Here is a 13,445-nt window from a genome sequence, read left to right on the forward strand (position 1 = left end):
AAAAGAAAACAAAAAAAACCCAGAACATTTTTACCGCAACTGCTGTGGATCTCATGGCCCTTTGCTACATGTCATCCCCTCTCACTAACCCTGTCATGATTGCATTGTTTTTTTTTAATAAAGACTAATGCCAAAAAAATAATCAGAGAAAAAATGTAATAGTCATGGCATAGTATGTAAAAAAAAAAAGATTAGTATATGCATAAAAACAAAAATAAAAACCTCAATAGTGAAGTATGTTTGCCCAAAAAAACCCTGCCATAATGCAGTTTGTAAAAAGAAAATTAAAAATCATAGTGTGAAAAACAAACTCCATAATAAAGTATGTAAAAAAAAAATAATTCTGCCTTCAGCTCAGCTATCACCTGCATTGAGGCACAAAAATATTTTATAATATAGTAAGCCATAAAAAATGTGAGTGTACAATGTCAATAAAGGGGCACAGTACAGCATGCCATATAAATATCATAGTATAGTCTGTCATAACAAAGATTTTCAGGAAAATCAAAAAGTGTGCTAATTTGGGTTTGTTATTGGCCATTATAGTACCTCAAATACTGTAATGTACTCCCTGTTTCCCCTTCACTGAGCACACAACCAAACCTCCTGAGTATATTAATACAAGTTCACACTAACTGAATGGTAAGAAATGCATGATATAACCTCCAACAGCGCACTTCAGTGGTGGAGCATCATTGTCTAAAGGGGTAACTTCAGGACTTAGTTTTCACACAAACATATGAACTTCCATCCCAGAGCTAGATGAAAAACAAAATATGTGAGAGCAAAACAAATATCAGTCAGCATTTAATGGTGCACCAGGAAGGGCCTTTTGCAATCAACTCAAAACGTATTCAACAGAAGGCAGTAATTGTAAAAAAGATGTAATATAGAAAATATATTTTGAGTCAAAGGTCACAAGAAGTCAAAATTATCAAATTAGACCCATTTACAAGCTTCTTATAAAATGTGCAATTTAGAATTAAACTAAATGTCTGGCTTGGTTATTTTATATTTTGGCAACCTTGTTAAAACAAACACTGCAGTTCTAACTGTGCTACCTCTTTTTCTTTCCCTTTTTTTTTTTTTTTATACATGAAGCACTCTTTCAACACTTAGTAATGGATACTACTAACGTGAACTAAACAACCATCAACATTATTAATGTAAAGAACCCTGTATGAGGAGAACAAGCCATTTAAATTTCAATAAAACACAACTTAACGTTTTGAATGTTTATCTAACTTAGACTGCTTGAGCTTTTACGTAAAATAACATGGTGCTAGTGACTTTCAGAGACACTCAAACTAAAACAAATCAGTAAACTTAAAGACAGTTAACATAACATTTAAAGTAAATTAAAGGTAACAATGGTTATCTTAAATGTAACAAATCAGTTATTTGTAAATCTGTTTCTGGAAAAATTCTCATAGTTTAAGTAGTGAGGCTCAACATTAAGCACTAACATCCAACAAGCAGCATATCACACTCGGTGGAGGGATATCTCTGAATCGCTGCTCATTTAACAAGACAAGAGACTGCTTTCACATCAAAAGACCTGTAACAGAAGAGAGCAAAACAAAATGTTCAGATTGTAACATGTTTTTTTCCCCTGATTGCATTATCAACCTACCACAAAACATATCCCTATATATAATGCCAGACATAGCCCTAGAATCAAGTTTTTTCTTTTCTGTGTACTTCAGATCATAAATAATAATAGTGGTGAACAGAGAAACTTTTATTCTGTCTTTGCAAACATTATATGCAAAACCTACTAAAAAATGACCCTACTCTATAATGCATAGACATTACTTAACAGCATTTTGTCTTCTCTGCTACACAAATATGGTTGTTTATATTAAATGTAAAAGTAAATGTTACCTGTGTGTATGTGCAATGCTATTTTTTTTTAACTTTCTTAAAATTGTTTTGGATTTTTGTTTGTGTACATTAAAGATTAAAAAGAAAAAAAAGTGAATGCAAAGCTTTTCAATAACCACTGGATGTCTTTCTACCAGCATGTGAAAACAAACTGCTTTCAACCATAATGCCACATTTTGCTAATGCTTCATTTAAAAGAGGTAAAATGACAGATTTAATATTCACTAAGAAGAAAGTCAATCCTAAATCAAATTAAGTTGATGCCTGGTCAATATTGGCAGCAAAACTGGGATGAACATCTTTCAGCTGTCTGCTGTGATCAACATATACTTTTACTTGGGTAGAAAAACGTGAAAGAAGAAAGTGTGTCAAAACGGCTTACATTGCCTTGTTCCAGACACAGTGCTGAGTAACATCTTCTCTACTTTGTCGGGAGCCTCAAAAGATAGTTGTGACTTCCTGTCAGAGTCTTCATCTTCCTGGCCACACTCCTCCTCACTGTCAGGGTGAAGGCGAACAGCTTTATGTGGGCTCTGTTCCTGGAACCTGATAGTATCAGAAATAAAGAAAAAAGATATATGTATTAAGCTTCAAAATCTGCACACATTTTTCTTTATCCATTCTTGACAGCAACATTGTCACTTTGTTTTTAATTTAACAGTTTGGGGGTTTTTTTTCTGAAAAATGCCAATTTTAAAATGATTAATGTTAAAAATGATAAAGTATTTTAAAATGTTTTTTTTTTCCTGTTGCAAAAACCAAGAACCACATTTTTAATCTGATTTGATCCCATTTTTTTGGATTCAAAATTATTTAGTTTCAGATATCTTTGTATAAGTCCAGGAAATCACCCCTGATGAATGAAATGTCTTCGATAGATGCTGCTGCAGCTTTACTGCTCTCAAAATAGTGTGTTCTATGTAGTATTGTTGTCTCTATACTAGAATTTGAATTGAAAACACTGAAAAACATTGATATTCAATACCATTTTGTATACCACATGGAAAAATTACATCTAGGCCATAACATATAAAATTTTTAGTAAATGAAAATTATAACAAGGCGATGTCAAAGACTACTTCTTTTTTGGTCTGTGGCAGAATGACTGTAGTACACATTTGCAATAAAAGAACAAGAAAGCACAGCTGATATAAGTGGATAGTAACTGCAGAAAATGAGTACTGATACTGTTTCAGACATTTAGATTTGAGATGTAGCCAAAATATTTTTGACAACACTTTGCATAAATTAATAACTTAATTGTGAAAAAGTGAAAAATAAAAGTTATAGACATGTTGCTAAAAGTATTGCATAATGATAAATACAACGTGCTCAGAGCCTACCTCAGTCCTAGCATGATGTCCATATAATTGCCGTGTCCAGCATCCACCAGTTCCTTGGCAACATGGATGCCATCTGCCAGGATGTCCACCTTCCAGTGTGTGTTTGACACAAACTCCCTGAAGAAGATCTGGAGGTTTTTCTGACACAAACACTGCTGAAAGAAGACTGCTGCTTCATCTGTCCACTGCCCATCCTCTCCAACCGGCTTCACCCCTCTCAGGATGCAGGGATATGTTACCTTTGGGAGGTTTGTCATCTCCTCAGGAAGCCTCTTCAGCTGGGCACAGTCCTTGTATGGGATGCATTCATGATGACCATAATCCACCAGGTTAAAAACTGCTGTGTTGTTAATGTGTACAATTTCAGCCCTGCACCATTTGTTCTTGGTGTCTGATTTCAACAGGCAACAGGTGTTAGGGACAAGGTGGGCTTCAGGAAGAGGAGGCATCTGTCCAGGGAGGTCGTCCAACATTATGGACACTTTGTTCATGACGAGAAGCAAGTCTTCCAGAACAACGCAAAATTCAAATGGAGTTGTCACTGCAGCGGCAAAGCCAGAATACGCTTTGTCTGTATCAACAGGGGCAAAGTCAAGTTGCTGGGGAGTGCTTGTGTCCAAGTTGGATTGTTCTTTTGCTTTCTGAGTTCTAGTTTCAGAGGATGGCAGGATCATCTCTTCATTTTGCTGCAGTAAGGTTGTGATCTGGTGAGTGAGGAACAGTTCATTGATGACAATTTCAACCTTCCAAAGTTTATCAGCTTCTGAATAACAAACAAACACCAGTTTGAGTTCTTTGCCTATCATTGGTTTGAGAGTTTCACACCACAATTCTTCAGCACCCACTCCCTCACTGAACCCAAGGCAGTTCACCTTGCACAAAACTGCAAAGTGGGGGATTTTTGTCAGCTCACTACACTGTTGTCGAATAGAACTACTCGAAATTTCTTCCTTTATTCCATGATCCATAAGAAGGACCTGGCATTTTTCCTGTCCCACACGTTGAACAACAGCCCTGTACCACTGCTTGTGCTTGTGTTCTTGAACTAAGCACTTCAGACCGTCTTTGAGATCCTCTTTGGTTACCATCTTGCACTTGTAGAGGTTGTCAGCTATGCAACTTTCCAATGCAGCAAGCAGTTCACTGGTCTCCTTCAGTCTGGCGTAAAAATTGCCGTTAGTTAAGACTGACAGAACTGTAACCTTTTTTGTGTCTTTAGTTTGAATAATTTGAGGTAGGATTTCATCTGCCCAATCACTCATCGCTTTGACAGAGGATTTTGAGGTTTTTCTTTCATCCTCAATATCATCCATGTTTCTGGTGGATGTCCTATGTGCTTCTAGTTTAGGTGACAGTGTGGCAGCTGACGTTTTCAGCATTAAGTTCTCACCATCCACTTGAGGAGTCATTCTTTTTGATTGAGTCGTTTCATTTTCACTCACTTCTTTCCTTGGGAAGTCTTCTTCGTCACAGAATCTCATTTTCTCTTCTACCTCAGATGAAATCACAGGACCCTCCTTTTCATTTCTGGTTTTGGTGCTACTTTCAGCAGCTTGTTCAAGTGCCAGTGGAAGACCAACTGGTCCATCAAGAATTTCAAACTTGACCTCCCAATGAGTTCCATGTTGATGGACAAAGTCAACCATGAGAGGCCTGTTCATCACAGCATCAGTGAAAGAAGTATCATTTTCGTACCTGCTTGTGTCTAATAGGGAGCATGATATGCTGAATCTTGGCTGAGAAAGATACTTCTTTGGGATGGAGTACATCTTTTTTTCCCCCACGATTGCAGAATTTCCATAGTCAACAAACTCAACTTTGAAACAGGAACTTCCTTCAAAGTCCTTCACAGCAGAACGATACAGAGCGCCATCTTCTTCATACTCAGCCACAACAAGGTCATTGATTCTCAGAGAAGTGGGGGTGATCAAGGAATCTTTTAAGACACTTGAATTGAGGTCTTCAACCATTTTCAAGATGGCAGGTTCATCTTCCGACAGTTGAAGGAAAAAACTGTTGACCGAGTCAATGTGGGAAACAAAACATGTTGCCCTGAAACCAGCGCTCACTTTTAAATCTGGCAAGCTCAACAGCTGAGGAATCTCTGTTTCCTTTGGCTGTGCTGACTTTGTGTTTTTTTCAAGGTACTCTTTTTCTTGTTTCAACTGAGAGGTTCTATGAGGTTTTAAAGGGCCACAGCTCTTTTCATTATCCTCATTGTGTTGTTTTACCTGTATCTTCTTCATCTTAGCTTTCCCTTGAACATCTTTTTTCATGTCTTTTTTCTTTTGGCTGGGTGCACTCCCAACATGAGTGTGTCTGTAGGCATTCAATGTGGAAGAATTTGAAGGTTTCCTTTCACGCTGACTCCTGGACTCAACAAGAGTCTTTGTGTTTGTTTTATGGCGAGTTTTTGTCTTTGTGCTGCTCATTTCAAAACTCACAACTGTCTTTGGTTCCGGTGAATGACTGGCAATGATCTCCTTTACCTTCCTGTTGATGTTAACGTCTCCATCAAACAGTTCAACATAAAATGAACCATCTTCACTCTTTCCAGCTATGATGGCTCTCACTTGCTTATTGAGGATTGCACCATTAAGCCATTCCTTGACCTCTGCACAGAGCTTTTCCTTGGACACTGAAGCAAGGCTACATCTCACAGCCTGCATGGGCGTGTACAACAAATCAGCAGATTCTCTGGGGATAAACATGACATGGGTTTTCTCAGATATGTTTGTGTTTCCATAGTCCACAAAAAACACACTGAGATGCAGAGGCGACTGAACAGGATGTGCAAAGCCCCTGTACCATTTGCCATCAAAGTATTTTGCCAGGCACAGCTTTGTTACAACTGGTCTTGTACTAGCTTGCATCTTTTTCTCAGTCTCCTCTGAAATTTTCTTTTCGAGCTCTTCAATGACTTTAGTGTTTCTCTCAAGGTGGCAGTAGATATCCCACTGACTGCTAACATGAGTGATGTAGACTTGTTCTTCATTTCCAGGACCTAAGTCATATGAAGAGTAGACAAAAGACTCAGGAGACGCTGTGGACAACTGCATTGTTGAGACTGTTGCTTTGCTTGACAGGCCCCGTTCCAAGAACAAATTTGTTATGCTCTGTTGGGTTTGGGTGTTGTAGAGTTCTACAGCATTGCACAGCCCTTTGTTTTTCACATTCAGCTGAGAAAGAACTGTACATCTTAGACCACTTGTGCAGTTGAGGGCAAACTCTTTCAGCGACTTACAAACCTCTTCACTCCAATCCCCATAGTTCTTGGGGTCATTAGGTTCAATCAGGTTGTAAAGGCTGCACCTAAAAGCTTGTACTTCCAAATACAGATATTCTGGCATTATTGCTTGGAGATTGTGCTCCTTGATTTGGAGGCTCCAGCCATAGTCAACCAGGAACACTCTGGCATGACCGTTCTGTCTTTCTGTGATGAGAGCCCTGTACCACTTTTCATCTTGAGGTGACTTTGCAACACAATATGAATTCCCTGATTGGAGGGGGACTGTGTGGGTAGAGTAATATCGCTGAACTTTATCCATCAGTTCCTCCAAAGCTGGAACCCTATCTAGAGGCTGGCACCAGAATTCTGATGGAGACTTGATGTAAGAGCATCCCACAGCGAAATCACACCCAGGCTTGATGTTTAACGCTTTGAAGCTAGAGGGGGCTTCTGTCTTTTCATTTTGATTTTTGCATGTTTTCTCCTTCGTCTTTTCCTCCTCCTTCACCTTCTCCTCCTCCTCTGATGGTTCTGTATTCCCACTGATGTCTGATGTCACACTATCTCTTGGGCACCTTGTTTTTTCTATCACATTTGCATTGTTTTGTACCACAGGCTCTATGGTAATGTTTTTCCAGTATTGAGCTTGTTTGGAGGAGATCAGGAGCTCAGTGATACTTTGATTGTTGTCATTTCCCATCTCATAGAGATCGACAATAAGTTTGTTTTTTCTCATCTGGACAACATGAACTAGAAGGGCTTTGTTTGACACAGCTTGTCTGAAAAAGTCAGAGGTGGCACTGCTCCAGTCGTCATCAAAAGGAATAACATTAAGAAGGGTGCAACAGAAGGCAAAGGCTGATTTGCTGGCAAATTTCTCAGGTATCTTCTTGATCAACATGTGTGGCACTTTCTCAATGTTCCCAAAATCGATAAAAAGGACTTCTGCTCCATGCTCAAGAGTGTCTGTCACTACACCCCTGTAGAAATGCATGTCTTCCTCATAAACTGCACAGCACAGTGTCCCAGGCTCAGGATTCAAAAGAACGTTTTCATCCAGCTTCACTTGGCTAAAGTTATCTGCCAGTTTTGACATCATGTCGTCAAACTCATCATTGCGTTTTTGTGTTCGGATCCAGAAGCTGTTTGGATTCTGGACATGCTCAACATAGCCCACAAAGACGGAGTCTGCATCCAGATCTTCTGCTTCTAGTGCTTGATGCAACACTTTGCTCATGATGGTCTCACAATTTAAATAGCCACACTGAGGTAACATTTCTTCTGTCTGAGAGACTGACTGTATATTCATTCTAGGAAGCTCATGAATCGGCTCTAGTTCCTCCACATGATTATCTGCTGCACCAATGACTGTCATAGTGTAGAGGTGCTGTTCTTCATCAAAATGTACGATCTCCACATCTAAAACTCCTCCAAGCAAACCTGCCTTGAGAAAACTCAACTGTTGAGTTTTGACCGCCTCATTCTCATCACTTAAGGAGAGCGAGCATGGGAACGCCATGATGGGTGTAGAATAGAGATCAGGTGGCAACCTGTGGACGCTCTCAACTTTGACGGATTCAAAGAATCCGTAGTCAATGAACAAAACTCTAAGTTGAGAATTAACTGGGAGATGCTGTATAAAGCCTCTATACCATTTCCCATCTTTACTTTTGACAGAGCACAGTAAACCCAGATTTTCTGGAGTCTTCTGATTGTGTTCTTTGGCTTTCAACTCATTAACAGCAGCCAACTTCTTTGACATTTCCCAAAGTTCTGTTTCCATACTGGTCATCTGACAGTAAAACAGACTAGGGTTGACAGCAGCAGTTACACGCACTTTGGCACGTGTCCCACAACTCAATCTTGGTCCACAGAATGACAGAATGTCTTCATATGTCTGCAAACCAGATGGTTTGAAGCAAAACTCTTGTCCCCTTGGTTTTTCAATGAGTAAGTCAGGCACTGGCTCTATGTTTTGTTTTAATGGCACCTCTGTGAGCATCCCAACCAAGAGAAGAAATGTATCTGTGTCCACATGCCTCCCAAACCCATGTCTCACAAGATCATTGTTGATGTCAAGGGCTTCCAAAAGGAGCACTTTGTGGGGCAGGAGGGCTTGAATGTAACCTGTGACATTACTCCCAATTAGGTTAGAGAGGTATACATCCACTAAAGAAGGAGAACAACCTTGAAGCAGCAGTACATTTGCAAGGAAGCCACAAACTACCTTGGGAGGCAGGATGAACAGGTCGTTTGAACAAGAAGATATGTGGGCGATGTCGACACTCAAGACATTGCCATGATCTATTAGGAAAACATCAAACAAGTCCTTGTGTCGGTTCTGGACTCTTCCTCTGTACCAGCGGCATGTGGTGAAATCTTCCACGAGGCAAAACTCTCCAATTTCCACTGCAGCTTTGGTCTTTGGTATATTTTGTATTTCCCCTTGCAAAACATTATAGTCAAATTCACATATGGTAAGGTACTGTCCCTGGAAGTGTATCAGGGTGGCTTCAGGGTTCCAGTCCAAGTGAGTTAACTTGAGGTCCACTGGCCAAAGGGCACAAGGCATGGATGGACCAGACCTGCAAATTAAAGTGACATATATAATTAACCTTAACAGTGTTAATCAAGACAAGTGCGAATCAGCTGATGAGTTTATGACTTAATTAGTTAGCAATAGAATCTTTCCATTTTCCAAACTATTTCAGTGCTCAGGGTGTAGAGCCAAACGAAGCCTATGGCTAAGTTAACCCATTTATCCACTATTCCCTTTATAATTTATAGTTTAGTCTAGGGTATATATCACTGATTTCCTCAAAAAAACATATACGACATTAAATTGATACTTTGGACAACGATATAGTATTTGCTGATCTCAAAAAGTCTGCCACTGATATGATTTCGATTTGATTCAATTTAGGGGCCAATCCATATGAAACAATATTATATGCTCATTTAACACAGTCAGTCACAGAGGAAGCTGCCAACTCTTTTTTAAAAATAATTTTTGGACAAAAAGCTAGAAAAAATTTTTCATTTTACCTCAGACCATGATCTTTTTCCTAAATCTTCAGGGCTATCTGACTTGAAGACAGACTTCTCCCAACATCCTCAAAACATGATTTAATACCAAGATCTTTTAACAAAAGTACAAAACTCTGTTCAATAATAACTGTCAAGTATCATAGACAAAACAATTGTCTTTGCAAGTCACGTCATCCCCACATATACAACACAGTAACGTTTTTACCATAAGCCTCTGGCATTTTACATTGCATAAATTAGCGTAGAGGCTATTGGACATTTTCTTTACTCATAACTCTACCATTTTACATGTATTATTAATGCTTTCTCTTACTCACTGCTTGTTTAAGTCACTGCCTCTCCCAACAAGAACAGCACAGATGAATTTCAGCCTGCATGCACATTTTATCAGTCAAACATTGTTGAAACAGAGCAGCTAGTGTTGCTGCGAGTTAGCAAAATGAAATGCCCAGCATATGCATTGTATTTTCTGAGGACAGCTTTTGTTTACATATGACGTGCTCTGTCTGTTAGCCCTGTCTCTGAAAACAAATTTCTGATTTATTTTCGAGTGAATAATGTTATCCTCATCATCTTTCTTTTGGCTGCTTGCCATCATCTGCCTGACGCAGTGTGATGCAGACACAGAGTTTCAAAATAAAGGCGCATCTGAAAGAGGATGATGCAGATCAATATTTTCAATTTGCATTGATGTTGCATAATCGTTGCTCATTTTATTGACATATCGATGCAGATCAATGGATTGCTACACTCTTTCTCTATAATGAGCAGTAAATTGACATTTTAGACACTCAATTATTGTGATCACAGGTTTGAAATAACACATAAATCATTGTCACATTTATAAAATACCACACACTGCATTGTGAGATGGCACAATGTAGGGCCTAAATTTAATAACCAGAATTCAGACAATCAAATAAAATGGCATACTGTAAATATAGTGAACTATATCAAAAATAGGAGGTGTATCAGATAAAGAATCACCATGAGCTCTGTGCCTCATTTATGGTATTTTTTAAATGTTTGTAGGTTTATTTCCATTAGCAAATAACATTTTTTGTTGTAGCTACAGACCATTTATGAGCTTGAGTTAAACATCCACGCGCCCGTCAAGTCCATGTATGTATGTATGTGAAATTATGGATCCTTCACCCACCCCCTTCTAATCAGTTCATTCTTCAGTCAAAGTGGAGGTAAGTGCCAATTTTGAGGAAACCATCTTCAGATATTGCATTCTCAAGAATGAGACGGATGATGTCACAGTGATCTTGACTTTTGAACACAAAGTTCTATACAGCTCATTGTTCAGTCCACTTGAACATTTGTGCCAAATTTGAAGAAATTCCCTGATGGTGTTCTTGAGATATCGCGTTTACAAGAATGAGACAAATGCAAGGTTAGCGTGACCTTTGACCAGAGTACAAAATTAGCACCAGTTACTGGTCAAATATGCAAATGGATGTTAGAATTGCTTCACTCACCAGCCAAAAAAAAGCTGTGGTAATCCATGGAGTCAACCACAGTGGCAGGTGGACAAAAAAGTTATTTTCCAACCCTACCTTTGAATAACAAAATTTAATCAGCTCATCCTTGAGTCCAAGCAAACATTTTCAAAAACTTGATAAATTCTCAGAGGCATTGTTGAGATATTGCTTCCACAAGAATGGCCAGGTGGCCAGACAATCCCAAAAAAGAAAGACCCATAAAAAAAATCTAAAAACAGTACATTGTAGCACAAGTAACAACATTCTAGCATCACTTTACTTTTGATGCGTTATTTTACTCACTTTTGATGTTCAGAGCCCAACGCTGACTGCATGGCTGCAGGATCAGAAACGGTCGCATCCTAAACAGAACCTGAAAGAAAAATTTGAACTGAATGTACTCACTATCATGCACAGAACAAAAAAAGCACAAAAGACCAAAAAACAGTCCTGATGTTAACCTCTACATACTAAGAGTGCATAAACTTAACAAAGCAAGGCTTTGGCACATTATTTTCAACAGCTTCAAGATCACACCAAACACACAAACGCTGGTCTTGAGGAATACCTTTATACCTAAGGACTTCTATCGCCAGAGGCAAGGCACCAGATCTTGATTGAGCACACAGGGACATCTGTCCCCTCCTTAAGTTTTATGTTAAATACGGCTCTGTGTAGTAATCTTCTTTAATAAGAAAAAATAAAATCAACTTGACTTCTGACAAAGTCTAAGTGACATTAAAAAGATTTGTGGTCTACAATAGATTTTTAATTTCAAATGACACTGAGCTGATGTACCGAAGCAGGCTGTGCATGATAAAGAATACATCACAGGTTAGCTTGTGTGTACAGCATAGTGCAGCACTTAAAATAACACAACTATATTATCTTTAAAATTGAGCAGAGGACATCCAGGCTAAGAAGCTTGTTTCATACCAGTAAAGCACACTTTTTCAACACATTGTGTTTAGACCGTGGGTCATATGAAGTAATAATGTTACACGAATGCATATGAAGTTAAAACACATAAACTTACAGAGAAGCTACTTGAATGTTTCTGATCAGCAAAAATATTTTTGGACAATAAATGCATTGATTATTTTTTATAAGATATTGCAAAATAACATCTACATTAAATGCAGCACTTCTGATAAAAAGTATGAAAATTTTAATAACACACAGGAATTTTAACACACATAAGAGACTAAAACTATAAATGTCATATCATTTTGGCATGAGTCTTGATGGGTTGCTTTAACTTTCACGAGCCACCAGATGTCACTGTGTTAGCTTCATTTTAAGACCCAAAGTTTTTATCCCTCTTTCTTTTTTTCCTTTTAGCACAAATAGAAAGCTGCATAGCTTCTTAAGGCTTCATTCACCCATCACTGATTATATTATAAAAATAATGAAGTGGTGGGTGGTCTGAAACTTGTCTTTCCAGTACTTAAACTCAAATGTGGCCAGATTTTGTATTTTAGTAAAATGCATATGCAATATGAGGTCAAACCATACAAAGGATTAACTACGTGATAAAGAAACCCAGCATAAAGAAGAACATCTGGTTGTGGAATACATCTGTGCTAGTGTTTTTGTTAATTTTATTTATTTTAACGTCTAAAAAATATTTTGAAATCCGTCAGTCTTTAATATTTCTATTCTCATTCTGGTTTAACCTTAATTATATATACTGGCAGCATTAATATGATTAACACAAGGGTGACCAAAGTATTCAGACTTTTTTTCTAAAGTAAAAGTACAAACTACATTATAGAAATACTCCGTTACAAGTAACTGCATTCAAACACCTACTTAAATACAATTCATGCAGATACGTATTATATTAGTGAATTATAACTATTGATGCTTAAGAACACTAATTTACTAGTTGATGACAGTGACATTACAAGAAGTCCTATTTCATCAGACTTTTTTTATTATTTTAATAGTCTCGGTAGGCAATCGTCAGTTAAACCCAGTGAGAATGACTGGACACAAATGTGCAGCTTACTTCGATTTTTACCAATTTAGCTATTAAACTTCAGCAATGTAATGTGCCCAAAAATACGATGCTGAAAAGTAGTCATTTGACAAACTGTCTTCTTCCAAACATCAAAGAAAACGAAGGGATGCCAAGACTACCTGAAAGTGATTTATCAGACTTTTTCACAGCGGTGTAAAGTGGCGTTCAGCGAGAATTAGCGGTAAAAACTAAACTAAGCTAGCATGTTGAAGCTAACGCTAAACGCTACGGAAGCTAACTTCATATTCAGCCTATATTGTGTTCGGTTCGTGTTTCACATAATCGTCAGTGTACAGAAACATCGACATCTTTCTACACAGTGTTTCTCACAGACTGCTTCTTACCTTTCATACCGCCTCATGCACACACCTGTCAAATTAACCAAATCACTCCGGATGCTGCAGCACGTGTCTGACATCACTTCCGGTTCT

At 38.2% G+C, this 13,445-nt stretch overlaps 1 protein-coding gene across 2 annotated transcripts; it reads right to left on the reverse strand.

Annotated features, from left to right (window-relative positions):
• Nucleotides 1–398: 398 nt before the first annotated feature.
• tdrd15 (tudor domain containing 15) lies at nucleotides 399–13,445 on the reverse strand. Of its 2 annotated transcripts, none has more exons than XM_088089679.1 (5): nucleotides 13,359–13,445; nucleotides 11,295–11,364; nucleotides 3,228–9,041; nucleotides 2,267–2,430; nucleotides 399–1,558 (listed from the first exon to the last, which is right to left on the reverse strand). In XM_088089679.1, exons 2-5 carry the CDS (start codon nucleotides 11,324–11,326, stop codon nucleotides 1,545–1,547), a joined length of 6,024 nt encoding a protein of 2,007 aa, XP_087945805.1. In that variant the 5' UTR covers nucleotides 11,327–11,364; nucleotides 13,359–13,445; the 3' UTR covers nucleotides 399–1,544. The 2 variants fall into 2 exon arrangements, with proteins under 2 accessions (XP_087945805.1, XP_087945806.1); XM_088089680.1 differs by lacking the exon at nucleotides 13,359–13,445 and adding an exon at nucleotides 13,134–13,341.

The sequence above is a fragment of the Plectropomus leopardus genome, chromosome 16, assembly GCF_026936395.1.
Source record: "Plectropomus leopardus strain MGB_pleo_1.0 chromosome 16, ASM2693639v1, whole genome shotgun sequence".
Classification (NCBI taxonomy): domain Eukaryota; kingdom Metazoa; phylum Chordata; class Actinopteri; order Perciformes; family Serranidae; genus Plectropomus; species Plectropomus leopardus.